The sequence below is a fragment of the Aythya marila genome, assembly GCF_965140915.1.
Source record: "Aythya marila genome assembly, chromosome: 29".
Taxonomy (NCBI): Eukaryota; Metazoa; Chordata; class Aves; order Anseriformes; family Anatidae; genus Aythya; species Aythya marila.
Window position 1 is genome coordinate 1,433,388 of NC_139070.1, and position 25,147 is coordinate 1,458,534.

The following is a 25,147-nucleotide window of genomic DNA, read 5'->3' on the forward strand; positions in this document are numbered from 1 at the left end:
ATCAGAAGCCAGGCAGCTTGGGCTGAAGTCTCCTGGCTGGAAAGGTGAGCGAGGCACCAGCTAATGCTTTGGAGGGGGCTTTCTGTAGAAACCCACATTGGTACTGAAATCTCAGGCTGCCACACACGAGGAATTACCCTGGGCCTCTTATTAAACCCGGGAGCTGGAACAACTCGTGCTCGTTCCTGATTCTCAAATGAGCCACCGAGGTCCATGCCACCCCTTTGGTGAATCTGGCCCTGGGAGCCTTTATTTAGTGATGGATCTGGGAAGTTTGCTCTTGGGTTGTTGGGAGAAGAGAGCCCGATTCTTCATTTTCTCCATCTGATTTGCTGGAGTTGACAGGAGCAGCAGCACCCCGGGCAGCTGTGGCCCTGTGCGATGTCCCCATCCCCCCTTGCAGTCTCAGGGATGTCACCATCACTCACAAGGCACGTCCCCCTGCCCTGTGTGCCTCCGACTGCTCCCACAGGGGACAGCTGTAGAAGGGCTCCTCTCCCCAGCAAGGGCAGTGGGAACAAACACAGCTCCCCAGTCACCCCCGGTCCCCAGGCACCCACTGCCACCGACACCAAACCCCAGACCAGAGGAAAGGGGGCACCAAGCCAGGAGGAATGAAGCAAATGCACCCAAAAACATGAGGTCTGGTGTGGAAAGGAAAATATTTACTGTACACATACAACATGATTCCACTATTGAGCCTTCCTGGGCTGAGAAAAGTCAACCTTAACTGTCTCATGGTCCTGCTCCGGTGCTCCACAACTGGATGTGGGGCATCACTGGCCGTATCACGCACTTTCCCTGAAAGTGTCATGTGCTGTGTACCATCCCTCATAACCACTCCACACACCAGTCCCCTAAGGGCATTGCCCCCCCAGTGGCTGGCAGACACCAGGAGAGAGCCGAGGATGCCCACAGCCATGGGGAACCTGCAGGAAAGGCTCGGCTCAGGTCTCAGAGCTAGGGCTGGGTGCATTTTTGAGCTGCTAAATGTCCATTTGGTGATTCACATTGTTGGGGTTCTCAAAGTACCGTTGAAAGAGACTTGCCATCTGGGGGCTTCATCCAGGTTCTACCCCCACAGCGGACAACATCAGCCACAGCATGTCATTAATGCAGAGCGAAGAAGAGGAGGAGGTGTCCCAGCAACATCAGCATGCTGGTCTTGGTGGTGGTGGGGACAGCAGAGGACTCAGCTGGAGGCAGAGGGAAAACCAAGACATGAGAGCAGCCCAAGTGGGACTACCGCAGGGCTGGAACACGCAGCCCCACGGTCCCTTCCCAGGGGGCTCCTACCACCCCCAGCCCATGGGAAAAGGGACCTGACCCCTGGGACACCCAGAAGCCACCTCCCACCCATCTCACCCAGGTTCTGCCACCTGGTACAGCCGGTACCTGTCCACGAGCAGGGGTGCCTGCGGGTCAGATGGGCGCTGCTGGAGGACACGGGGTTGCTGGCCCTGCAGGTGTAGGTTTCCAGGGAGGGGTTGAAGGAGAGGGGCAGGGTGCTGTTGGTGCCCTTAGAGCCCCCTGGCACGACCCTGCTGGCGGGATTCCACTCATAGGTCACGTCTTCCAGCTGCACCCAGCACTCCAGGGTGACACTGCAGCGCTCTGGGTTGTCCCCGTTCACTATGGCACGCACGGTAGGTTTGGGGACCACATCTGCAAGAGGCACTGGGATGTCACAGCCCGCCCTGTCCCCAGCGGGGTGCCGGGACCACCACCCCCCCAGGCTCACCATACACCTTCAGGTAGATGCTGTAGGTGTGCTCCGTGCCCGCCTTGTCCTCCAGGTACACCCAGTAGATGTTGCTGTCGTTTTTCTGCAAGCTGCAGATCTTCAGCGTATTGTTGGGGAAGAGCTCAAGGCGGTCCTTGAAAGGGCCATTGGGGTACCGGATCCCCCTCCCATTCTCGTGGATGGCAACCTTCAGGGAGCTGCCACAGCGCCAGTGGCTTTGGTGGTAGGTGGTCGTCTGGGTCTGCGGCGGGGGGCTGAGGTACACCACGCCTCCCACCACCCCTACTGCCTTCGGGGAGGATGCCTGCACCTGTGCTGTGGGGAGAGCAGAGAGTTGTGCTACCAGGCATGGCTCAGGGGGACGGGGTAGCCCCTGGCCTCAGCCACCCGCCTTTGTAGTCCCCTGGGGCTGTGAGGCATCGGAAAAGGCTGCCCAGAGAAGGGGCTGGGGCACCATTCCTGGACATATCTGGTGTGGTGCTCAGGGACACGGTCTCCTGGCAGACCTGGCAGCACTAGGGTAACGGTTGGACCTGGTGGCCACAGTGCTCTTTGCCCAGGGAGGTGGTGGGGTCACCGCCCCTGGGGGTGTTCAAGGAAATACGCAATGCCCCATGGTGGGAGCACGCTGAGGCTCATCAGCCCGACTCCTGCCTTCACACAGGCAGCGAAGTTTCACCTAACAGCCGGTCTGGCCGCCCCCGGCTCCATTTCCTCCCTCCCTGTCACCATAGAGAAGAGACCAGGGCCTGTGCTGGTGTTGCTCTCACAGGAAGCTGCTGGCCGCCATGACGCCTCCCCTCAGCCTGCTCCTCTCAGGGCAACGCAAACCTCGCACATCGCACCCTCTGGTCCTTGCCATGCCTCCGTTGCCCTCCTTTGGGCCAATCTGATATTTTCATGTCCTTCATATGGTGCCGAGCCCAAAACTGCACAAGGAGCTCAGGGTGAGGCCGTGCTGATGCTGATGACAGCAGGACAGCCATTTCCTCTGCACCCCAGGCTTTGGGCGGCCATTTTGGCTGCCTCAGCCCCTAACGCCCCGTTCCCCCCTTCAGGGCCACGCTCCAGCTGCCTGCCCCCATGTCCATATACATCATGCCTTCCCTTTTTTCAACCTTGGGAGCATCTTGAGAGGCACGGCTTCATGCCGAGCTCTGTCACTGACATTTTTGCTTCGACTTTCGCTTTCTTTCCTCCCCCCTCCCCAGCTTGCTTGGCAGCCCCTTGGCCCTCTACCCCATGGGACACCGGAGTGCCCCATGGGAAGTGAGACGGACACCGCGGTGTCCCAGCAGGTCAAAGCTTGGGGATGGGAATTGCTGGGGAAAAGAGTGAGGATGGGGAAGGCTCATGTAGGTCGGGCACTCCATGGGCATTGCCCCAGTGCCCACCTCCACCACCACCTCCACCACTGCCCTCCAGAGCACCATCCGCCCCCAGCCCCGTATCACAGCCCACCTGGCACCCTTGTCCCGGAGGACACCCCGCACACACACACCCTGATGTTACCTTGCACAATAGAGAAGATGAAGAGGAGCTCCGCTGCAAACCCCACCACCATCTTCACTGTGGTTTCGCATGCAAAATTATCACTGAAACTCACGTGGCTCCAGTGCCAAATTCCACCAAGCCCCCAGCTCCCCGGTCAAGGAAGTACGTTCAAAGAGTAAAGACTGCACCGTTTATTTCTCTTCTGTGTCCACCAGCCTGAGAGAGCTGGAGGGTGGCAGTCAAGCAGAGGAAGGGGAGGTTTCAGCTAGACGTTTACCAACACTGGTCCAACACAGCAACAGGCTCTCTGGAGAAGTAGTCAGTGCATCGTGTTGTGACTGGCCAGGATGCTCTGTGCATTCTTGGCATAGACTATCTCAGGAGAGCTAAAGACAGCACTTGAAAGGGCCACTGGGGTACCAGACTCCCCTCCTGTTCTTATGGATGGCGACCTTCAGGAAGCTGCTGCAGAACCAGTGGCTTTGGTGGTAGGTGGTCTTCTGGGTCTGCAGCGGGGGGCTGAGGTACACCACGCCTCCCACCACCCCTACTGCCTGCGAGGAGGATGCCTGCACTCGTGCTGTGGGGACAGCAGAGAGTTGTGCTACCAGGCATGGCTCGGGAGGACAGGGCAGCCCCTGGCCTCAGCCAGCCGCCTTTGTAGCCCCCTGGGGCTGTGAGGGATCGGAAAAGGCTGCCCAGGGAAGGGGCTGGGGCACCGTTCCTGGACATATCTGGTGTGGTGCTCAGGGACACGGTCTCCTGGCAGACCTGGCAGCGCTAGGGTAACGGTTGGACCTGGTGGCCACGGTGCTCTTTGCCCAGGGAGGTGGTGGGGTCACCGCCCCTGGGGGTGTTCAAGGAAAGGTTGCATGTGGTGCTTGGGGACATGGGTTAGTGGGTGACTGGGGTGGTAGGGGGGTGGTTGGAACACTTTGGCTTCTCCAACCTTAATGAGTTTGTGATTCTTTACCAAAATAAACGTTTCTGTGCAATGCCACATGGTGGGAACACCCTGAGGCTCATCGGCCCGACTCCTGCCTCCACAGAGGGTGGAGTCACTGCATATATCCAAGAGTGCTGTCCACTTGCTTGAGCATCAACTGTCTTGGGGCCATGCCCACCACCCCGCGAGCTTCTCCCAGGGCCTGTACACAGAAAAATTTTGCCTAACAGCCAGGCTGGGCACCCCGGCTCCATTTCCTCACATCCTGTCACCATAGAGAAGAGACCAGGGCCTGCGTTGGTGCTGCCCTCATGAGGAAGCTGCTGGCCGCCATGAGGCCTCCCCTCAGCCTACTCATCTCGGAGTTATGCAAACCTCGCACATCGCGCCCTCTGGTCCTTACCATGGGCAGGGGATGGGTGGCCATTTTGGCTGCCTCAGCCCCAAATGCCCTGTCCCCCCCTGCAGGGCCACGCCCCAGCTGCCTGCCCCCGTGTCTGTACACATCCATGCCTTCCCTTTTCTCAACGTTCGGAGCATCTTGTGAGGCACGGCTTCATGCCGAGCTCTGTCACTGACATTTTTGCTTCGACTTTCGCTTTCTTTCCTCCCCCCTCCCCAGCTCACTCGGCAGCCCCTTGCCCCCCAGCTCAGTGGGACACCGGGGTGCCCCATGGGGAGCGAGACAGACACCAGGGTTTCTACCCAGGTCAAAGCTTGGGGATGGGAATTGCTGGGGAAAAGAATGAGGATGGGGAAGACTCATGTAGGACAGGCAACTCACGGGCACCGCCCTAGTGCCCACAACCACCAGCACCACTACCACCACCATCCCCAGCACTGTCCGCCCCAAGCCCCGCATCACAGCCCACCCAGCACCCTTGCCCCGGAGGACACCCCCCACACACAGCCTGATGTTACCTTGCGCAATAGAAAAGATGAAGAGGAGCTCCGATTTAAGTCCCTCCGCAATCTTCACTGCTGTTTGGCACGCAAAATTATCTCTGAAACTCACGTGGCTCCAGCGCAGAAGCCCAGCAAGCCCCCAGCTCACCGGTCCAGGCAGTACATTCAGACAAAGAATAAAGACTGTACCCTTACTTTTTTGAGTCCTCCAGCCTTGACTGAGAGAGCCGGAGGGCGGCAGTCAAGCTGAGGAAGGGGAGGTTTCAGCTAGACATTTAACAACGCTGGTCCAAATATGCAACAGGCTCTCTGGAGAAGTAGTCACTGCATCGTATTGTGACTGGCCAGGATGCTCCATGAATCCTTGGCACAGACTATCTCAGGAGAAGATTTTTCAAGGACACAAAAGGGTTCTGCTGGACTTTTGCAATAGCTGCCTAAGAGACAGAGGGCATTAAGCAATTGTCTACCTTGCCTGGTCTCTCAGAGGACCCTTCTGTTGTGGGGCTGCTGAGGGTCGCAGAACAGCAAGTGCCAATCGCTACCACAACTGTGCACCAGCAGCACTATTGCGCCAACAGAGACTCCCTGATTCCCATCCATAAGCTAATTCATCAATTGGAGACACAAGGAGTGATCAGCAAGACTCATTCACCTTTTAATAGTCCCACATGGCCAGTGCAAAAGTCTAATGGTGAGTAGAGACTAACAGTGGACTATCGTGGCCTGAACGAAGTCACGCCACCACTAAGTGCTGCAGTGCCGGACATGCTAGAACTGGACTAGAACCAGTTCGGCTTCTATTCACACTTAAAAACACTTAAAAGTCAATTCACAAGGTGCATTGGATCTATCAAAAACAACAACAACAACAACAACAAAAAGTAGTTCATACACTGGCACTAACAAACTGTCGTGGTTTTAGCTAGGATAGAGCTAATTTTCCTCCTAGTGCTGGTAGGGTACTATGTTTTGGATTTAGGATGAGAAGAATGTTGATACCACACCGATGTTTTAATTGTTGCAGAGAAGTTCTTACACCAAGCCAAGGACTTTTCAGCTTCTCGCTCTGTCCTACCAACGGGTTGGCTGGGGGAGCAGCAAGATTTGGGAGGGAACAGACCCAAAACTGGTCAGAGGGGTATTTCATGCCATCTGGGCTCATGCTGGACAGTATATAGGGTGGTTAGCTTGGGAGGGGGGTCCAGACTGCTAGGGGTTAGACTGGGCATTGGTCAGCGCGTGGTGAGCAATTGCATTGTGCATCACTTGTTTTGTACACATTTTTATTATTATTATTATTATTATTATTATTATTATTATTATTATTATTATTATTATTATTATTATTATTATTATTATTATTATTATTTTCTGTCCTAATAAACTGTTTCTGTCTCTACTCACAAGCTTCAGTTTCTCGTTTCTTTCCCCCATCCTGGGAAGGGGTGGAAAGGGTTTTATAGTGTTTAGTTGCCAGATGGGTTAAACCACAACACGCGCATCTGCATCCTCAGCTCCCAGCAATACACAGTCCAAATTTCAAAGCTGTCTCCTCCAAAGACAAGCTTCAACCACCCAGGGGTGCACTTGCCCTGAAGGTGTCACAGGTTCCAGGCTAAACGTGCTGTGTACCGGCCCTCATAACCATACCACGCACCAGTCCCCGAAGGGCATTGCCCCCCAGTGGCTGGCAGACTCCAAGAGAGCTGAGGATGCCCACTGCCATGGGGAACCTGCAGGAAAGGCTCGGCTCAGGTCTCAGAGCTAGGGCTGGGTGCATTTTTGAGCTGCTAAAAGTCCATTTGCTGATTTGCATTGCTGGGTGTCTTGGTTTAACCCAGCCAGCATCTAAAAACCACACAGCCGTTCGCTCATCCTCCCCCCTCCCTCTCTGGGGTGGGGGAGAGAAATGGGAAAGTGAAGCCTGTGAGTTGAGATAAAGACAGTTTACCAACACAGGAAAATAAAAATAATAATGAATATAATAGTACTACGAATAATAATGTATACAAAACAAGTGCTACTGGGAAGAAAATTAACTCTGTCCTAACTGAAACAAGGCACTGGGGTTTGCAAAGTGCTGTTGCAAGAGACTTGCCATGTGGGGGCTTCATCCAGGTTCTATCCTCAGAGCAGAGGTGTGACGAGACGCTGACAGACAGAAGCTGCAGTGTGTCACGTGCTGTGTATCATCCTTCATAACCACACTACACACCAGTCCCCTAAGGTCATTCTCCCCCAGTGGCTGGCAGACACCAGGCAAGAGCCGAGGATGCCCACTGCCATGGGGAACCTGCAGGAAAGGCTCGGCTCAGGTCTCAGAGCTAGGGCTGGGTGCATTTTTGAGCTGCTAAATGTCCATTTGGTGATTCACATTGCTGGGATTCTCAAAGTACCGTTGAAAGAGACTTGCCATCTGGGGGCTTCATCCAGGTTCTACCCACACAGCGGACAACATCAGCCACAGCATGTCATTAATGCAGAGCGAAGAAGAGGAGGAGGTGTCCCAGCAACATCAGCATGCTGGTCTTGGTGGCGGTGGGGACAGCAGAGGACTCAGCTGGAGGCAGAGGGAAAACCCAGATGTGAGAGCAGCCCAAGTGGGACTACCGCAGGGCTGGAACACGCAGCCCCACGGTCCCCTCCGCGGGGGGCTCGTGCCCATGGGAAAAGGGACCTGACCCCTGGGACACCCAGAAGCCACCTCCCACCCATCTCACCCAGGTTCTGCCACCTGGTACAGCCGGTACCTGTCCACGAGCAGGGGTGCCTGCGGGTCAGCTGGGCGCTGCTGGAGGACACGGGGTTGCTGGCCCTGCAGGTGTAGGTTTCCAGGGAGGGGTTGAAGGAGAGGGGCAGGGTGCTGTTGGTGCCCTTAGAGCCCCCTGGCATGACCCTGCTGGCGGGCATCCACTCATAGGTCACGTCTTCCAGCTGCACCCAGCACTCCAGGGTGACACTGCAGCGCTCCGGGTCGTCCTCGTTCACTATGGCACGCACGGTAGGTTTGGGGACCACATCTGCAAGAGGCACTGGGATGTCACAGCCCGCCCTGTCCCCAGCAGGGTGCCAGGACCACCACCCCCCCAGGCTCACCATACACCTTCAGGTAGATGCTGTAGGTGTGCTCCGTGCCCGCCTTGTCCTCCAGGTACACCCAGTAGATGTTGCTGTCGTTTTTCTGCAAGCTGCTGATCTTCAGCGTATTGTTGGAGAAGAGCTCAAGGCGGTCCTTGAAAGGGCCATTGGGGTACCGGATCCCCCTCCCATTCTCATGTATGGCAACCTTCAGGGAGCTGCCACAGCGCCAGTGGCTTTGGTGGTAGGTGGTCGTCTGGGTCTGCGGCGGGGGGCTGAGGTACACCACGCCTCCCACCACCCCTACTGCCTTCGGGGAGGATGCCTGCACCTGTGCTGTGGGGAGAGCAGAGAGTTGTGCTACCAGGCATGGCTCAGGGGGATAGGGAAGCCCCTTGCCTCAGCCAGCCGCCTTTGTAGCCCCCTGGGGCTGTGAGGCATCGGAAAAGGCTGCCCAGAGAAGGGGCTGGGGCACCATTCCTGGACATATCTGGTGTGGTGCTCAGGGACACGGTCTCGTGGCAGACCTGGCAGCACTAGGGTAACGGTTGGACCTGGTGGCCACAGTGCTCTTTGCCCAGGGAGGTGGTGGGGTCACCGCCCCTGGGGGTGTTCAAGGAAAGGTTGAACGTGGTGCTTGGGGACATGGGATAGTGGATGACTGTGGTGGTTGGGGGGTGGTTGCACCACCATGAGCTTGGAGGGCTTCTCCAACCTTAATGATTTTGTGATTCTTTACCAAAATTAAAGGTTACTTTGCAATGCCCCAGGGTGGGAACACGCTGAGGCTCATCAGCCCAACTCCTGCCTCCACAGAGGGTGGAGTCACTGCATATATCCAAGAGTGCTGTCCACTTGCTTGAGCATCGACTGTCTTGAGGCCATGCCCACAACCCCGCAAGCTTCTTCTAGGGCCTGACCAAAGCAAAGTTTTGCCTAACATCCTGTCAGGCCGCCCCCGGCTCCATTTCCCCACATCCTGTCACAAGGGAGAAGAGACCAGGGCCTGCGTCAGTGCTGCCCTCATGAGGAAGCTGCTGGCCGCCATGATGCCTCCCCTCAGCCTGCTCCTCTCAGGGCTACGTAAACCTCGCACATCACGCCCTCTGGTCCTTGCCATGCCCCCGTTGCCCTCCTTTGGGCCCATTCTGATATTTTCATGTCCTTCGTATAGTGTCGCGCCCAGAACTGCTCAAGGAGCTTGGGGCGAGGCCGTGCTGATGCTGATGACAGCAGGACAGCCATTTCTTCTGCACCCCAGGCTTTGGACGGCCATTTTGGCTGCCTCAGCCCCAAACGCCCCGACCCCCCCAACAGGGCCACGCTCCAGCTGCCTGCCCCTGTGTCGGTACACATCCGTGCCTTCCTTTTTCTCAACGTTCGGAGCATCTTTTGAGGCTCGGCTTCATGCCAAGATCTATCACTGACATTTTTGCTTCCACTTTTGCTTCCTTTCCTCCCGTCTCCCCAGCTCACTCGGCAGCCCCTCGCCCCCAGCTCGGTGGGACCCTGGGGTGCCCCCGCAGGTCAAAGCTTGGGGATGGGAATTGCTGGGGAAAAGAATAAGGATGGGGAAAGCTCATGTAGGACGGGCGACTCATGGGCACTGCCCCAGTGCCCACAACCACCAGCACCACTACCACCACCATCCCAAGCACCATCCGCACCCAGCCCCACATCACAGCCCACCTGATACCCCCCACACACACCCTGATGTTACCTTGCGCAATAGAAAAGATGAAGAGAAGCTCCGCTGCAAGTCCTACCACCATCTTCACTGCATTTTGGCGCGCAAAATTATCACTGAAACTCACGTGGCTCCAGCACAGAAACCCACCAAGCCCCCAGCTCTCCGGTCAAGAAAGTTCGTTCAGACGAAGTAGGAAGACTGCACCCTTACTCACTTCCTCTTCGAGACCAAAAGCCTTCCTTGGCAAAGCCAGAGGGCGGCAGTCAAGACCCCAGCACCTCAGACAAGGAAGTACATTCAGACAAAGAATAAAGACTGTACCCTTACTTTTTTGAGTCCTCCTTGACTGAGAGAGCCGGAGGGCAGCAGTCAAGCTGAGGAAGGGGAGGTTTCAGCTAGACATTTAACAACGCTGGTCCAAATGTGCAACAGGCTCTCTGGAGAAGTAGTCACTGCATCGTATTGTGACTGGCCAGGATGCTCCATGAATCCTTGGCACAGACTATCTCAGGAGAAGATTTTTCAAGGACCCAAAAGGGTTCTGCTGGACTTTTGCAATAGCTGCCTAAGAGACAGAGGGCATTAAGCAATTGTCTACCTTGCCTGGTCTCTCAGAGGACCCTTCTGTTGTGGGGCTGCTGAGGGTCACAGAACAGCAAGTGCCAATCGCTACCACAACTGTGCACCAGCAGCACCATTGCGCCAACCAAGACTCCCTGATTCCCATCCATAAGCTAATTCATCAATTGGAGACACAAGGAGTGATCAGCAAGACTCATTCACCTTTTAATAGTCTCACATGGCCAGTGCAAAAGTCTAATGGTGAGTGGAGACTAACAGTGGACTATCGAGGCCTGAACGAAGTCACGCAACCACTAAGTGCTGCAGTGCCGGACATGCTAGAACTGGACTAGAACCAGTCCGGCTTCTATTCACACTTAAAAACACTTAAAAGTGAATTCACAAGGTGTATTGGATCTGTCAAAAAAAAAAAAAAAACCAACAACAACAAAACAAGCTCATACACGGGCACTAACACACTGTCCTGGTTTTAGCTAGAATAGTGTTAATTTTCCTCCTAGTAGCTGGTAGGGTGCTATATTTTGGATTTAGGATAAGAGTTCTGATAACACGCTGATGTTTTAATTGTTGCAGAGCAGTTCTTACACCAAGCCAAGGACTTTTCAGCTTCTCGCTCTGTCCTGCCAGCGGGCAGGCTGGGGGTGCAACAAGAGCTGGGAGGGGACTGACCCAGGACAGCTGACCCAGACTGGCCAAAGGGGTATTCCATGCCATCTGGCATCATACTGGACAATATATAGGGGGGGCTGGCTGGGGTGGGGGTCGTCTGCTTGGGGATAGGATGGGCATCAGTCATCAGGTCGTGTGCAACAGCATTGTGCATCACTTGTTTTGTACTATTTACTATTTTATTTTGTTTTGTTTTATTTTATTTTTATTTTATTTTATTTTCTGTCTTAATAAACTGTCCCTATGTGAACCCACAAGCTTCAGTTTCTCGTTTCTCTCCCCTGTCCCGGTGATGAACATCCTTGGGATGTTCAGACCAGCATGTTCTCATTGTTATGTCTCCTGAATGCACTTCAGATTTTGTCTAAGGTTAAATAAATATTTAAGAGTGTCATCCAAAGGTCTGTCATGAGGCAGGATAGCTATGAGAGGAAGGGAGAGTGGGAGAATATGGGCAGGCATCTAGAGCAGTGGGCACCTCCAGTGCTTTGCAAACTTAGCCCCAAACAACTGAAAAATCCTAAAAAAGTGGTCGAGTGCTTGAAAAAGGTGTGTCATCACCCTGGCAGTACCACACAAGCAGAAATCACTGCAACGTGCTGGGGCTTGGCCTATGCTTACTGAGCTGCACTCAATGCCAATATAACCCCAGTGACAGACCATCGGCCACTTCAACCTCTGAGACAGGCCCAGCGGCCGCTCCAAGCCCTAAAACGGGCGCCAAGGCTGAGCCAGGGAAACAAACTGTACCAGCATCGGTTGCACCCGTAACCAAGGTGAAAAAATGGTATAGAGAGTCAGGTCGTTCAGAATGCAGAGAGCCTTCTGCTAGGCCTAGGTATAGAGAAGACGAGGCAGGGCCATCAGAGGAGCAGGAGGATGAAGAGGAAGACTTTGCAAAAACAGCAGTACCTAGCCAAAACCTATACGAGCGTGAGCTATGAGATGTGAGAAAAGATTTCTCTCGCTGTATAGGTGACTTTACAGCTTCTCGCTCTGTCCTGCCAGCGGGCAGGCTGGGGGTGCAGCAAGAGCTGGGAAGGGACAGACCCAGGACAGCTGACCCAAACTGGCCAAAGGGGTATTCCATGCCATCTGGGATCATGCTGGACAGTATATAGGGGGGACTAGCCGGGGAGGGGGGGCCAGACTCTTAGGGGTTAGACTGGGCATCGGTCAACGGGTGGTGAGCAATCACATCATGCATCACTTGTTCTGTACACATCTTTTTTATTATTGTTATTGTTGTTGTTATTATTATTTTCTGTCCTAATAAACTGTGTCTATCTCTACTCACAAGCTTAAGTTTCTCGTTTCTTTCCCCCATCCTGGGAAGGGGTGGAAAGGGTTGTATAGTGTTTAGTTGCCAGCTGGGTTAAACCACAACACACACATCCTGCATCAGCTCCCAGCGACGCACAGTCCAAGTTTCAAAGTCATCTCCTCCAAAGACAAGCTTCAACAACTCAGGGGTGCACTTCCCCTGAAGGTGTCACAGGTTCCAGGCTAAACCTGCTGTGTACCATCCTTCATAACCACTCCACACACCAGTCCCCTAAGGGCATTCCCCCCCAGTGGCTGGCAGACACCAAGAGAGCCGAGGATGCCCACTGCCATGGGGAACCTGCAGGAAAGGCTCGGCTCAGGTCTCAGAGCTAGGGCTGCGTGCATTTTTGAGCTGCTAAATGTCCATTTGCTGATTCACATTGCTGGGATTCTCAAAGTACCGTTGAAAGAGACTTGCCATCTGGGGGCTTCATCCAGGTTCTACCCACACAGCGGACAACATCAGCCACAGCATGTCATTAATGCAGAGCGAAGAAGAGGAGGAGGTGTCCCAGCAACATCAGCATGCTGGTCTTGGTGGCGGTGGGGACAGCAGAGGACTCAGCTGGAGGCAGAGGGAAAACCAAGACATGAGAGCAGCCCAAGTGGGACCACCGCAGGGCTGGAACATGCAGCCCCACGGTCCCCTCCGCGGGGGCTCGTGCCCATGGGAAAAGGGACCTGACCCCTGGGACACCCGGCAGCCACCTCCCACCCATCTCACCCAGGTTCTGCCACCTGGTACAGCCGGTACCTGTCCACGAGCAGGGGTGCCTGCGGGTCAGCTGGGCGCTGCTGGAGGACACGGGGTTGCTGGCCCTGCAGGTGTAGGTTTCCAGGGAGGGGTTGAAGGAGAGGGGCAGGGTGCTGTTGGTGCCCTTAGAGCCCCCTGGCACGACCCTCCTGGCGGGCATCCACTCATAGGTCACGTCTTCCAGCTGCACCCAGCACTCCAGGGTGACATCGCAGCGCTCCGGGTTGTCCCCGTTCACTATGGCACGCACGGTAGGTTTGGGGACCACATCTGCAAGAGGCACTGGGATGTCACAGCCTGTCCTGTCACCAGAGGGGTGCCAGGACCACCACCCTCCCCGCCCAGGCTCACCATACACCTTCAGGTAGATGCTGTAGGTGTGCTCCTTGCTCGCCTTGTCCTCCAGGTACATCCAGTAGCTGTTGCTGTCGTTTTTCTGCAAGCTGCTGATCTTCAGCGTACTGTTGGGGAAGAGCTCAAGGCGGTCCTTGAAAGGGCCATCGAGGTACCGGACTCCCTTCCCGTACTCATGGATGGCAATCTTCAGGGAGCTGCCGCAGTACCAGTGGCTTTGGTGGTAGGTGGTTGTCAGGTTCTGCAGTGGGGGGCTGAAGTATACTACACCTCCCACCACCCCTACTGCCTCCGAGGTAGCCGCCTGCACCCGTGCTGTGGGGAGAGCAGAGAGTTGTGCTACCAGGCATGGCTCAGGGGGATAGGGAAGCCCCTTGCCTCAGCCACCCGCCTTTGTAGCCCCCTGGGGCTGTGAGGCGTCAGAAAAGGCTGCCCAGGGAAGGGGCTGGGGCACCATTCCTGGACATATCTGGTGTGGTGCTCAGGGACACGGTCTCCTGGCAGACCTGGCAGTGCAAGGGTAACGGTTGGACCTGGTGTCCACGGTGCTCTTTGCCCAGGGAGGTGGTGGGGTCACTGCCCCTGGGGGTGTTCAAGGAAAGGTTGGACGTGGTGCTTGGGGACATGGGTTAGTGGGTGACTGTGGTGGTTGGGGGGTGGTTGGATCTCAATGAGCTTGGAGGGCTTGTCCAAAGTTAAAGATTTTGTGACATTTTTTCCTAAATAAACGTTTCCATGCAATGCCCCATAGTGGGAACAGGCAGAGGCTCATCGGCCCGACTCCTGCCTCCGCAGAAGTTAGAGTTAGGGCATATATCCAAGAGTGCTGTCCACTTGCTTGAGCATTGACTGTCTTGGGGCCATGGCCATGACCCCACAAACTTCTTCCAGGGCCTGACCAAAGCAAAGTTTTGCCTAACAGCCGGTCTGGCCACCCCCGGCTCCATTTCCTCACATCCTGTCACCATAGAGAAGAGACCAGGGCCTGCGCCAGTGCTGCCCTCATGAGGAAGCTGCTGGCTGCCATGAGGCCTCCCCTCAGCCTGCTCCTCTCAGGGCTACACAAACCTCGCACATCGCGCCCTCTGGTCCTTGCCATGGGCAGGGGAAGGGCGGCCATTTTGGCTGCCTCAGCCTCAAACGCCCCGTCCCCCCCTGCAGGGCCACGCTCCAGCTGCCTGCCCCCGTGTCCGTACACATCCGTGCCTTCCCTTTTCTCAACGCTTGGAGCATATTGGGAGGCATGGCTTCATGCCGAGCTCTGTCACTGACATTTTTGCTTCCACTTTTTCTTCCTTTTGTCCCCCCTCCCCAGCTCACTCGGCAGCCCTGCTTGCCGGGACACCAGTGTGCCCCATGGGGAGCGAGACGGACACCGGGGTTTCTCTGCAGGTCACAGCTTGGGGGTGGGAATTGCTGGAGAAAAGACTGAGGATGGGAAAGGCTCTTGTAGGACGGGCGACCCACAGGCACCACCCTATTGCCCACCTCCACCACCACCACCACCACTGCCCTCCTCAGCACCATCCACCCCCAGACCGGCATCACAGCCCACCCGGCACCCTTGCCCCGGAGGACACCCCCCCCACACACCCTGATGTTACCTTGCACAACAGAGGGGATGAAGAGGAGCTCCGCTGCAAGCCCAATCGCCATCTTCACTGCGGTTTGGCACGCAATATTATCTCTGGAACTCACATGGCTCCAGCACAGAAACCCACCAAACCCCCAGCTCTCCGGTCAAAAAAGTACATTCAGACGAAAAATAAAGAGTGCACCGTTTCTTCCTCTTTTGTGTCCTCCAGCCTGAGAGAGCCGGAGGGCGGCAGTCAAGCTGAGGAAGGGGAGGTTTCGGCTACACATCAGGAAGAGGTTCTTCTCCGAGGGTGGTCGCACAAAGGAACAGGCTCTCCAGAGAAGTAGTCACTGCACCAAGCCTGTCTGAATTTAAGAAGCCTTTGGACTGTGCACTTAGACACATGGTCAAAACTTCTGGATAGACCTGTGCGGTGCCAGGAGTTGGACTCGATGATCCTTGTGGGTGGGTCCCTTCCAACTCGCGATATTCTATGGTTCTTTTGGGGGCAAAGGGCAGCGAAGTCCTGTGCTGGGGGCAACCAAACACTTGTGAAGGAAGGGCGATGGCAGCACCTGCTGAGCCCTGACCCAGTTTAATTTCAGCCCTCTGCAGTTCACACCCATCAGGGAGGAGATCCTATGCCAGCAAGAGGTGTTCCTATGAATGTGCCAGCGCACACAATGCTGCAGCCAGACGGGCAGTGCCTGTCCACGTCCCCAGGCACAGCGGGGCTGAGCATCACCGGCTCAACCCACACCAGTGGGAACTGGCAGAAGTGGGGATCAAACCATGCTGTCACCATGCAAGCTGCAGCCTGGGTGCTGCAGGTCACCCCCCACGTGCAAAGCATGGCCGTTAGGGAAAACTTACCATGATGGAGCATGGCTTGGGCTGATGGGTGCAGCTCGGAACCGGCACCCTCAGATGATTCTGCTCATTAGGAGCATGGGGACCCTGCCTTTGGGGCCAGACCCTTCTGCAAAAGGAGATGCATCTCCTACATCAGCCCCCGCTGACAGGCAGCAGCCTCAGCCCCCTCCATGTGCCTGAAGTCTCTGCCCCAGATTCTCCATCAATGCCCACACTGTCCTGCGTGCAGGTTGCAGCCCCCACCCCAACAACAAGCTCCCTCAGCCAGGCACAGCCCAGACTTACCTCCCGCAGCCAAGACGAGAGGGCGTTGGGACTTATGCTATTGGAAGGGATATTATTCACCAAAAAGAAATAAGAAAAGTCTCTTTATGCTTATTTGCATTTTGCATTCACCCGTATTTAGTGCGAGAAGTATTCTGCTCACACCTGCATGCCTTGAAGAGCAGAAGACAGGGCGTGGGCTGGCTCCAATCAGCAGCAGCACAGCGGTGCCTGAGCCCCAATGGGCAGCTCCTGCCCCCCAGGTTTCCTTGCTAGGACAGCCAGCTCCCCCCCAGTATCCCCCAGCACAGCTCCCCATTAACGATCCCCATTAGTGCTCCCTTCACAGGGAGCAGACACAAAGGTATTTTGATGCAGGGAATCAGAGGAGAGGGGAGCAGGCAGCACCATCAGGAGAGAGCTTCCATCAAAGTGGCACATTTAATTTTAATCCTGAATAAAATCCCTTGATCTTGCCTTTGGTGAGATGTTTGAAGCCAGAGCCCCTCTTCTTCCTCCCCTCCCTTCTCCCAGAGCCACTCGTGCCATGGGATAACTTCAGGGGGAAGGGACATGGGGGCATTGCTGGACACGGGATGGCTCCAGGTGCTTGAGGCCATGCCCAGCATCATGCTCCTGCCCTGAAATCATCCCCAGGGCCACCCCAGTTCGCACAGCAGAAACTTTTCCAAGTTCCTCAGCATTGGCTTCAGAGGCTCCCAATCCCAAAGCAAGGTGATCCACCCCCCGCTTCTTCCCCCTCCAAGTTACATTTGAGGCTATAAATAGTCAATTAAGCTAATTAAACCAGCCCCACAATTGCCTCTTGCAGTTCAGCTTCTATTCACACTTAAAATGAATTCGCAAGGTGTATTGGATCTGTCAAAAAATTAAAAAAAAAAAAAAACAACAACAACAACAACAAACAAACAAAAAACAAGCTCATACACTGGCACTAACACACATCCTGCATCCTCAGCTCCCACCGACGCACAGTCCAGATTTCAAAGCCGTCTCCTCCACAGACAAGCTTCAACCACCCAGCCTGTCCCCCTTCCCTCGCAGCAAAGCCTCCAAGGCGCACTTTGGGTTTGCAGTCCTTGTAAAACCCCACGTCCGGATGTTCTCATCTTGAGCAAGTCCCCAGCTCCCCACGGGTGCTGCCCCTTGGGTGCTGGCTCCAGAAGAAGAGGAGGTCTTGCCAAAACAGCCAGGGGCTAGGAGTGGTGGTTGTCCACAGGAGACAGGGACAAGGTCCGCGGTGGGAGACTCAAGTGTTTCAAAGGCACCGTAGGCTGCAAGGAAAGGGGGGAGTTTCAGCCCAGCAGGGACTGGCGGGTGTCGCTTCGGGTCCCCCACAATGGCATTTACAGCCCCGCACGGGGAGGGTGATTTGGAGCTTTCATTAGTCACCAAAAAACACCCCCAAAGTCACCCAAATTCCAGCAGCAGAAGCTGCAGAGCAGAACTTGGAGAGGAGACGCGTGGGGCTCCTCTCCCCGCGGGGCCGGGGCCCGTTTTACCTCTGTGTAGGCAGTGCAGACCAGAGCTGGATCCAGCTTCTTTCTCCTGACGGAAGGGGACTGTGGAGCAGAGAAAGGACCTGCCGTTAGGGGCAGTGGGTGGCTGCTGCCCCACCAAAGGTCCCTGAGGGCATTTCAGGAGCATCGGGGAGTGCTGGGTCCCACCGAGCACCGATGCCTTCAGCTTGTGGGGAGGATTTGGGTTTCTCTGCCATTGCAAATGGGCTGGAGTCACGGCAGGGAAAGCTCACCTTCTTGGTAGGTTGGATAGTGGAGTAGATGGTGCAGCTTTGGGGCTCCTGGAAGTGTCTGGGCCCCTGCCAGGGTGAAACAGTGAAAACGTGCGATGAAAAGCAAGTTATGGGCAAAAGGGGCAGCCCTCTGCCCAGGGGGCCACCCAGATTCCCTCCCCTGGGTTGGAGCCCCACCTGTGCTTTGGTGGAGACCACGGCGTAGATAGTGTTTCCTACCACATTGGCCTCCCTGTTCCTGTTCTGCAGGAGAAAGCAGCCCCAGGATGGTTAAAGGACACAGCCCAGGGCGACAGACACTTCCAAACCGATGCCCCGGGGGCCACATGCTGCCCGGGGGCACAGCATGGGGAAGGGGCACCCAGGGATGCCCCCAACACTCACAAGGTCTTGGCCAGCTTGGACTTTGCCCACTTCCTCGTAGACAGTCATCGATGGCTCGACGGGTCCTGGGGGAGCTTGAAGGGTCAGAGCAAGGGATGAGCGGTTGCAGCCCCCATGCTGGGGGGATTCAGCCCCTGGGAAGCACTCGAGTCAAGCAAAGCAGAGGGAGAAAGGCATCCCTCGGCAGTCTGGAGGTTTTGTTCCTCCTCTGAATAGAGCTAACACTAACCACAACCCAAATAGTCCCCGAGACCCCATGGGGAGAAGCCTCCGGTGCTGCCACCGGCTTTGGGCACGGCGCTGGGACAGGACTCAGCCCATCCCCGGGGACCTCCCTGCAGAGCCAGGGGCTTGGTGGCCGGTCCCACATCAGCCCAGGAGGGACGAGTGGCTGAGGGCCAGCACCGAGAGCGTTAGCAGGAGCGCAGAAGCTGCAGAGCCAAATCCCCGCGCCAGCCCCGGGGTCAAACCTGCCGAGCCGTCCTTCCGTCGCTTCCTCCAGCACCACCAGGCGACAAAGGCGACGAGGGAGACAGCCAGCACCAGCGGCACGGCCACTGCCCACAACAGGATGGAAGACCCTGAGAAGAATGAGGGCAGAAGGCTGACGTGGGGCAGAGCCTGGATGTTTCTGAAGCACAGTCCCCATCAGTGCCACAGCTCAGCACCTGCCCAGGAAACCTCAGCCCCGATGTACATCTCCCGCGCCCAGCAGTCACCGTTCCATTCCCAAGAAGGGAAGCTGGGCACATTTTAGCCCAGCAGCAGCATGGCACCCTCTGGAGTTTCACTGGGGAAATGAAGGTCCCGGAGACCGGAGCAGTGCAGGTGATGCACCCCCAAAGCCAGTTTTGATGGAACCGAGGGCAAATTACCTGTGCCTGGAGGGACGCAGAACGTCCTGGTGTCAGTGCTGGCTGTGCTCCAGCTGACCGGGTTGCTTGCATTGCAGATGTAGGTCCTGGGCTCCGTGTCCCCATGCACCCACAGCACGTTCTCGTGCCCCTGGGGCTCCCCATCACGGGACCAGCTGTAGGAGATGTTGGCAGCACCGGGCACGGAGCAGAGCAGCGAGAAGTTGCACCAGCCCTGCTCCTGCTGCGGCATGCGCACCTCCAGGCGTGGCTGGCCGATGGGCTCTGTGAGGACAGGGGGGTGAGAGGGGCCGGGGAGAGTGCTGAAGGGGGGAGAGAGAGGCAGCCACTCACCCCACACTGACACGTGGAAGCACTGAGAATGAGTGTGGCCAGATGCAATCTCAAAATCTGCAGAGTAGTTGCCGCTGTCTGCCTGGGTGACCGGGCTGATGCGCAGGGAGAGGGTCTCCGGGTGGAAGGTGGCTCTCCCAGAAAAACGATTCCTGAAATCTGGAACTTTATCCTTTAAAGCACTCACAATGACCAGCTTGGTTCCTGAATCCAGTGTCACTTTCCATTCCAACTTTACCCATGCTTGTGGTGTTTCCTTGGGCAGCAGCTGCAGCTCTCCTCCGGCAGGCACAGCCCTGTCCTCGCACCCTGCGGTCCCAAAGAAGAGGCACGGGGTGAGCACGGGGGGTGCCCCCGGGGCAGGGAGAGAGGGGGCTCACCCACTGGAGCCCCCTGTGCTGGTGCCCCCATACCCTCTGGGCACCAGTGCTCGGCGCAGCAGGACCAGGTCCCTGGGTGTCCCCAGCTCCTGCAGCACCCCAGGCTGGCCTTGTGTCTGTCCGCACCCCGTACTCACAGCTGGTGGCTGCCCGTGTTTGTATCATCTCTGACCTGAGCAGAGGTGTTTGCAGCCCCTCCAGTAAGGCTCCAGTTGCTCGGTTTTGCCCCAGCTCCTTTCTTGCCTGCCCAGCCTGGGGAGCAGCGAGAACCTTACCCAAGGGACCCTTCCCCCCACCCCGAAGCTGGGCTTTCTCCCCTTCCTGTTCAGAGCAGCCCCGGATGTCTGGGCTTCTGGTAGAGGTGAGATAAAAAGCCCTTAAAAAAAAAAAAAAAAAAAAAAAAAAAAAAAAACAACAACAACAACAAAAACCACACACACAAAAGGCAGCGGTCACCAGGACGAGCACGCACGCAGCTGCTCCGTTTCCTCCTGCCTCCGTGCAGCTGGGGCTGCACCAGGCTCTGCAGCAGCCCCAAAAGGTGGGGGGCTGCTGAGGGTCCCCAGCTCGGCATGGCACAGCCGGGTGTGCTGCCGCCCCCCCGTAGCCCCCTGTATGGCACGGCCACGGGGACAAGCACCAGGTCGGGGATCACAGCTCCGCATCGATGCTCGGAGGGCGCTGACAAAGCCACCGGCTTCGCTGTCCTTGCGTGCGTGGGTGGGGGCGAGACCCGACTTGAGACACCGAGCCTAAACCTCACCTTCATTAAACTGCAGCCACCAGACCCTGATACAGAGGGGACACCCCCCAAATCAAGCAATAGGAGAGTCTGGGACGTGCAAAAGAAGGAGCAGCTTCCCTGGGAGGGATAAGCACTATTTATCCCCCGCGGGCTCACACCTGAATCGCACTGCACTGTGCGCCCCCCGCTCCAGGCACCCAGGAGCCTTCAAGCAACGGGGACAGCTGAAGCTTTGCAACCACGTCGTGCTGCAAGAAAACCACAAAAGGCACCGTGACGCCCTCGGCCAGGCTGTGCCTTGCCCAGCCACTGCGGTCACAGCGAGCAGGGGAAGAGACAATGCAAAGTGTAGGCTGCAGAGGTGTGAATGCAGGGGCCGAGCTGGTGGAGCACGCCAAGGTTAACCGCACCGGCACCTCCAGGGAGGTTTTGCAGCTCAACTGAGCCCCAGCTTGCTGCAGGTTTTGTTGCTTGAGCTTCAAGCCAGCAGCATCCCCCCAGGTGTGACTCCCCTGGGGCCAGTTTGGCAGAGCTGGCCAGCAAACTGGTGGGGATGGGGTGGTCGGGGAGAGGAGGCAGAGGTGGTGCCCACCCCGCTCACAGCAAAAGCAGGGAACGTGATGGGGGCTATGGAAATGTGTCCAGGGGATGCTGAAGGCACCAAACGTGCCCCCGAGCCCAGGCACTTGCAGGGGCTCTGCTCCCCATGGCACAGAAGTCTCCAGTTTTAGGAAGAGCCTCAGGCACTGACAGTTCCCCGAAACTGCTGTCAGAAGGGGCTGGTCTCGCTCAGCAGAGAAATCCGGCCTGCAAAAGGGAATTGGCGCGGCGCGGCGGCCAGCGATGGCCCCAAATGGGCTGGGCCGGCCTGGGTGCAGAGGACAGAGGCAGAGAAAACCCCAAATACTCCCCCAACCCCTGTCCATCTCCTCAGGACCCCCGAGACTGGCTGAAAACCCACGTCCCACCCGCGCATCCCCCCTGCCCTGCCCGCAGCCTCCAGCCACCCCGCCGTGCCGTCAGCTCGCCCTGCGCCCCCTCCTCACCTTGGGCACCCTCAGGGAGCGGGGCTGCCACCCACAGCACCAGGCACAGCGCCATCCACGGTGCTGGCAGAACATCCCGGGGCTGCTCCATCTCTGGAGTGTGCGAGCAAGCTGTCTGCAGCTGGAGAAAGCCCTGGGAACCCGTGACCGGCCATCAACAACTTCCTCTCTCGCCTGCGGTTCCTCAAACCCTCATGGGCGCACACTCCAGTGCAATATCCTCCGCGTTGCCACAGCTCGCCTCCGGCCACCCCCGCTGTCCCTGCGTCACCAGTGGGGAGGATGGGACCATCTCAGGCTCCCCTGGCCCCTGGGGGATTCGTGCTGCTGCCTCCCAAGCGAGCTCAGCTGCAGGGCGCAGTGGCTGCAAACCTCAGGGGAAACTAATTTTAATTACGTAAAGGGGGTGCTTTTGGGGTTTTGCTTTCTTTTTGCAGTTTGTCTTTGGGAGGAGAAGGTGCTCAGAGGCACTGGCTGCTCACAGTGTACAGCATGCGAGGACCCTGACACCAGCTTGGAGACAGCCCCGAGCAGGATCCGGCCCACCAGAGAGCAGTGCCCAGCCCGGCCTGGGGGTCAGGGAGGTACAGGACCAGAGCTGCCTTCTCCCTCACCTCCCATCACCTTTCTCTGGGACCTAATAAAGGCATGAACGTGGGGTTGATTTTTTTTTTTTACTTCTTCTCATGCTCGTTCCATGTTTTGATGCACTTCTCACTCGTAGCCATGCAGGACCTCGGTGATGCTGCACCCACGGGCGAAGCTGGGCGATGCCCCTGCTCAGGGCTCCATCCCTTTCCTCCCACCGCCCCATGGAGCCAGGCTGTGGGTACAGGGCCAGCCTCCAGCCCCATGCATTACCCCACAACCTGCTGAGGATCAGCCCCCCACGCCTGCCCTCACGGCCACGTCACGCCTCGTTCCTGTTCCTGCGTGGCGTGGTGCAGCTGGCCATGCAGCGCGCTGCCCTTCTCCTCATCCCTTTCCTCTTCCTCAGCCGAGCCCAAGGTAAGCTCATTGGGAAACTGCTGTTACTTGCCTGCCTCAGATCGTCATTCAGCTGTGGCATCGGTTTTGGTTCTTTCTTTTGTGTCTTTTGTGCCAACCAGCAAGAAAATGGTCACTAGCGAAGTCCAAGATCACCTTTTGAGTGGCTGGGGGAGAAGAACCCCAGTAAAGTGGCACTGAAAGCAAAAAGCAGTTTTTTGAGGGCCTGAAATTTTCCCTGCTGTGCAGTTATTGTGATTTTTATTTTTTTTTTTCTGAAAGGATGCATATCTATGAGAAAATATTTTGCTTCCGAGGCTTTAGTGTGCTCTGGGAGGGAGAAGCAAGCAAGAGCTAAGGCAGAGTTGGTTTTTGCAAGAGACAACTCTCTTCATATTGGCCCTAGATAACAAGCATGGATTGGGAACAAATAACCCCGAAGTGGGTGTACATGACAGTAGCTCCTTCTCACTACCCAGAAACAACTGGTGATGGAGGATGTGAGAGGCGAAGGAGGAATTAACTGCAAGCTCCTTCCGAGAACGAGGGGAACTGAGCGGTGATGCAGCCACACGCTGCTGGCCACTTTCCAAGTGCCAGAGACCCCGGCCAGTCCTGGGGCTAGGCTGGGTGGGGGACTCCCCTGCAGCACAGCTGAGCCCCCTCCCCAGGTTTTTCTGCCACCCCGGGACCCCCCATACCTCATGCTTACCCCATGCCTCCTCTTTGGGACCGCAGGGTGTGAGGACAGGGCTGTGCCTGCCGGAGGAGAGCTGCAGCTGCTGCCCAAGGAAACACCACAAGCATGGGTAAGGTTGGAATGGAGAGTGACACTGGATTCAGGAACCACGCTGGTCATTGTGAGTGCTTTAAAGGATAAAGATCCAGATTTCAGGAATCGTTTTTCTGGGAGAGCCACCTTCCACCCGGAGACCCTCTCCCTGCGCATCAGCCCGGTCACCCAGGCAGAAAGCGGCAATTACTATGCAGATTTTGAGACTACATCTGGCCTCACTCATTCTCAGTGCTTCCACGTGTCAGTGTGGGGTGAGTGGCTGCCCCTCTTTCCCCCCCCAGCACTCTCCCCGGCCCCTCTCACCCCCCTGTCCTCACAGAGCCCATCAGCCAGCTGCGCCTGAAAGCACTAGTGCTGCAGCAGGAGCAGGGCCGGTGCAACTTCTCGCTGCTCTGCTCCGTGCCCGGTGCTGCCAACGTCTCCTACAGCTGGTCCCGTGATGGGGAGCCCCTGGGGCACGAGAACGTGCTGTGGGTGCATGGGGACACCGAGCCTGGGACCTACATCTGCAATGCAAGCAACCCGGTCAGCTGGAGCACAGCCAGCATTGACACCAGGAGGTTCTGCCTCCCTCCAGGCACAGGTTTGTGGGATATTTCCTGCACCTTTATGTCCTAAATGAGCTTTGGGACTGAAATCTGTTTGGGATGAATGAGTGGGAGATGTGGCAGCATGCAGGTGGGGGCTTGGCAGGATCAGTCCTGCACGATGCTCCAAACCCAGTGGGGCTCGGTGGAAAGTGCCCCCCCTTCCCCATCTTTTGGCTCTTCAGTTGCAGGTGTTTCGTGGTCCTACTGCAAAACCAAGGGGGTTCTCAGCCTCCTGGTTCTGGGCAGCCTGGTGGCCGCTGTGGTCATCACGCATGTCCTCACGCGGCAGCAGGACAGGAGCCAGGCGGTGGCATCCCTGTCCCAAAGCACTGGACCCCCAGGAAGGGACTCGCAAGCAGCCCGACCCCTGTGAGTTCTTAACCCCTGTGAAAACATATCAACAAGCCAATAAATCTCTTTTTCTCTAGCATTCTGGTGTTCCTCAATCAGTTCTGGGCCATTCTGCGGATCCCCAAGCACCCTTCCTGACTTGTCAGCTGCCCTTCGCCTTGGCTGTGGTGCTGGGACAGCTTTTGGGGACCTCAGGGACACGCAGCAGGGTCCCCCCCCGGCACAGAGCCAGTGTCCTGGTCCTTGTCCCCTCGTGCTTCCCAAACGAGCATCCCAAGCATGGGGCAGGGCGGGGGGCTCCCCATCATCCCAGCTCCATCTGGGAGCAGCAGCGCATCCCAGCCCTGCTTTAAACTCTTCCCCCGCTCCCCCCCCCCCCGGTCTTTTATCTGGGCAGCTCGGCGTATCGCTCGCGCATCGCCGCAGGTTTCTTCTCGCTGCCAAATCTCTTTACCTCCAGATCTGCCGCCATCAGATAAACTGCGAGCGGGGCGCGACGGCGAAGGAGCACCGCCTTATCTGAAGGCGGCAGCGGTTTGTTGGCCCTTATCTAGCCCGGCCGATAGATACGCTGCGAAATCGACGGCGCTGGGAGATATTAATGAGCTTGTCCAGAGAGTGGTTTTA

The 25,147-nt window shown here is 56.8% G+C and overlaps 5 protein-coding genes across 7 annotated transcripts; 1 reads left to right on the forward strand and 4 right to left on the reverse strand.

Annotated features, from left to right (window-relative positions):
* Positions 1 to 720: 720 nt before the first annotated feature.
* LOC309888601 (CD48 antigen-like) lies at positions 721 to 5,331 on the reverse strand (the record flags this gene model as incomplete). The annotated part of the gene is made up of 4 exons (XM_082781017.1): positions 721 to 1,196; positions 1,396 to 1,665; positions 1,742 to 2,059; positions 5,106 to 5,331. Coding segments are annotated over 4 exons (900 nt in total), but the record flags the coding sequence as incomplete, so codon positions are not given.
* On the reverse strand, positions 5,194 to 10,059 carry LOC309888495 (CD48 antigen-like). Its single transcript, XM_082780821.1, has 4 exons — positions 9,892 to 10,059; positions 8,190 to 8,507; positions 7,844 to 8,113; positions 5,194 to 7,653 (listed from the first exon to the last, which is right to left on the reverse strand). The coding sequence occupies exons 1-4, from the start codon at positions 9,941 to 9,943 to the stop codon at positions 7,568 to 7,570; spliced, it is 726 nt and encodes a 241-aa protein (XP_082636947.1). The 5' UTR covers positions 9,944 to 10,059; the 3' UTR covers positions 5,194 to 7,567.
* Positions 10,060 to 12,331: 2,272 nt separating this feature from the next.
* On the reverse strand, positions 12,332 to 15,578 carry LOC309888374 (CD48 antigen-like). Its single transcript, XM_082780646.1, has 4 exons — positions 15,151 to 15,578; positions 13,544 to 13,861; positions 13,193 to 13,462; positions 12,332 to 13,003 (listed from the first exon to the last, which is right to left on the reverse strand). Exons 1-4 carry the CDS (start codon positions 15,200 to 15,202, stop codon positions 12,918 to 12,920), a joined length of 726 nt encoding a protein of 241 aa, XP_082636772.1. The 5' UTR covers positions 15,203 to 15,578; the 3' UTR covers positions 12,332 to 12,917.
* Positions 15,579 to 16,717: 1,139 nt separating this feature from the next.
* On the reverse strand, positions 16,718 to 21,970 carry LOC309888661 (natural killer cell receptor 2B4-like). 3 transcript variants are annotated; one of them, XM_082781100.1, is made up of 9 exons: positions 21,797 to 21,970; positions 19,626 to 19,934; positions 19,293 to 19,556; positions 18,888 to 18,998; positions 18,418 to 18,491; positions 18,211 to 18,276; positions 18,034 to 18,099; positions 17,783 to 17,842; positions 16,718 to 17,554 (listed from the first exon to the last, which is right to left on the reverse strand). In XM_082781100.1, exons 1-9 carry the CDS (start codon positions 21,885 to 21,887, stop codon positions 17,477 to 17,479), a joined length of 1,119 nt encoding a protein of 372 aa, XP_082637226.1. In that variant the 5' UTR covers positions 21,888 to 21,970; the 3' UTR covers positions 16,718 to 17,476. The 3 variants fall into 3 exon arrangements, with proteins under 3 accessions (XP_082637226.1, XP_082637225.1, XP_082637227.1); XM_082781099.1 differs by having other exon boundaries at positions 18,418 to 18,551; XM_082781101.1 differs by lacking the exon at positions 21,797 to 21,970 and adding an exon at positions 20,143 to 20,275 and having other exon boundaries at positions 18,418 to 18,551.
* Positions 21,971 to 23,198: 1,228 nt separating this feature from the next.
* LOC309888602 (SLAM family member 9-like) lies at positions 23,199 to 24,570 on the forward strand (the record flags this gene model as incomplete). Its single annotated transcript, XM_082781018.1, has 4 exons — positions 23,199 to 23,283; positions 23,522 to 23,830; positions 23,899 to 24,162; positions 24,352 to 24,570. The coding sequence occupies 4 exons, from the start codon at positions 23,199 to 23,201 to the stop codon at positions 24,540 to 24,542; spliced, it is 849 nt and encodes a 282-aa protein (XP_082637144.1). The 3' UTR covers positions 24,543 to 24,570.
* Between the last annotated feature and the right edge of the window lie 577 nt (positions 24,571 to 25,147).

Excerpts from the sequence above, each read along its gene's own strand:
- LOC309888495 (XM_082780821.1), bottom strand. The coding sequence starts at position 9,943 with ATGGTGGTAGGACTTGCAGCGGAGCTTCTCTTCATCTTTTCTATTGCG. Across the intron at positions 8,508-9,891 it reads CATCTTTTCTATTGCGCAAG|CACAGGTGCAGGCATCCTCC; the intron begins GTAACATCAGGG and ends CTCTCCCCACAG. Across the intron at positions 7,654-7,843 it reads GCACCCCTGCTCGTGGACAG|CTGAGTCCTCTGCTGTCCCC; the intron begins GTACCGGCTGTA and ends CTCTGCCTCCAG.
- LOC309888374 (XM_082780646.1), bottom strand. The coding sequence starts at position 15,202 with ATGGCGATTGGGCTTGCAGCGGAGCTCCTCTTCATCCCCTCTGTTGTG. Across the intron at positions 13,862-15,150 it reads CATCCCCTCTGTTGTGCAAG|CACGGGTGCAGGCGGCTACC; the intron begins GTAACATCAGGG and ends CTCTCCCCACAG. Across the intron at positions 13,004-13,192 it reads GCACCCCTGCTCGTGGACAG|CTGAGTCCTCTGCTGTCCCC; the intron begins GTACCGGCTGTA and ends CTCTGCCTCCAG.
- LOC309888661 (XM_082781099.1), bottom strand. The coding sequence starts at position 21,887 with ATGGAGCAGCCCCGGGATGTTCTGCCAGCACCGTGGATGGCGCTGTGC. Across the intron at positions 19,557-19,625 it reads CTTCCACGTGTCAGTGTGGG|AGCCCATCGGCCAGCCACGC; the intron begins GTGAGTGGCTGC and ends CTGTCCTCACAG. Across the intron at positions 17,843-18,033 it reads CTATCCAACCTACCAAGAAG|TCCCCTTCCGTCAGGAGAAA; the intron begins GTGAGCTTTCCC and ends TCTGCTCCACAG.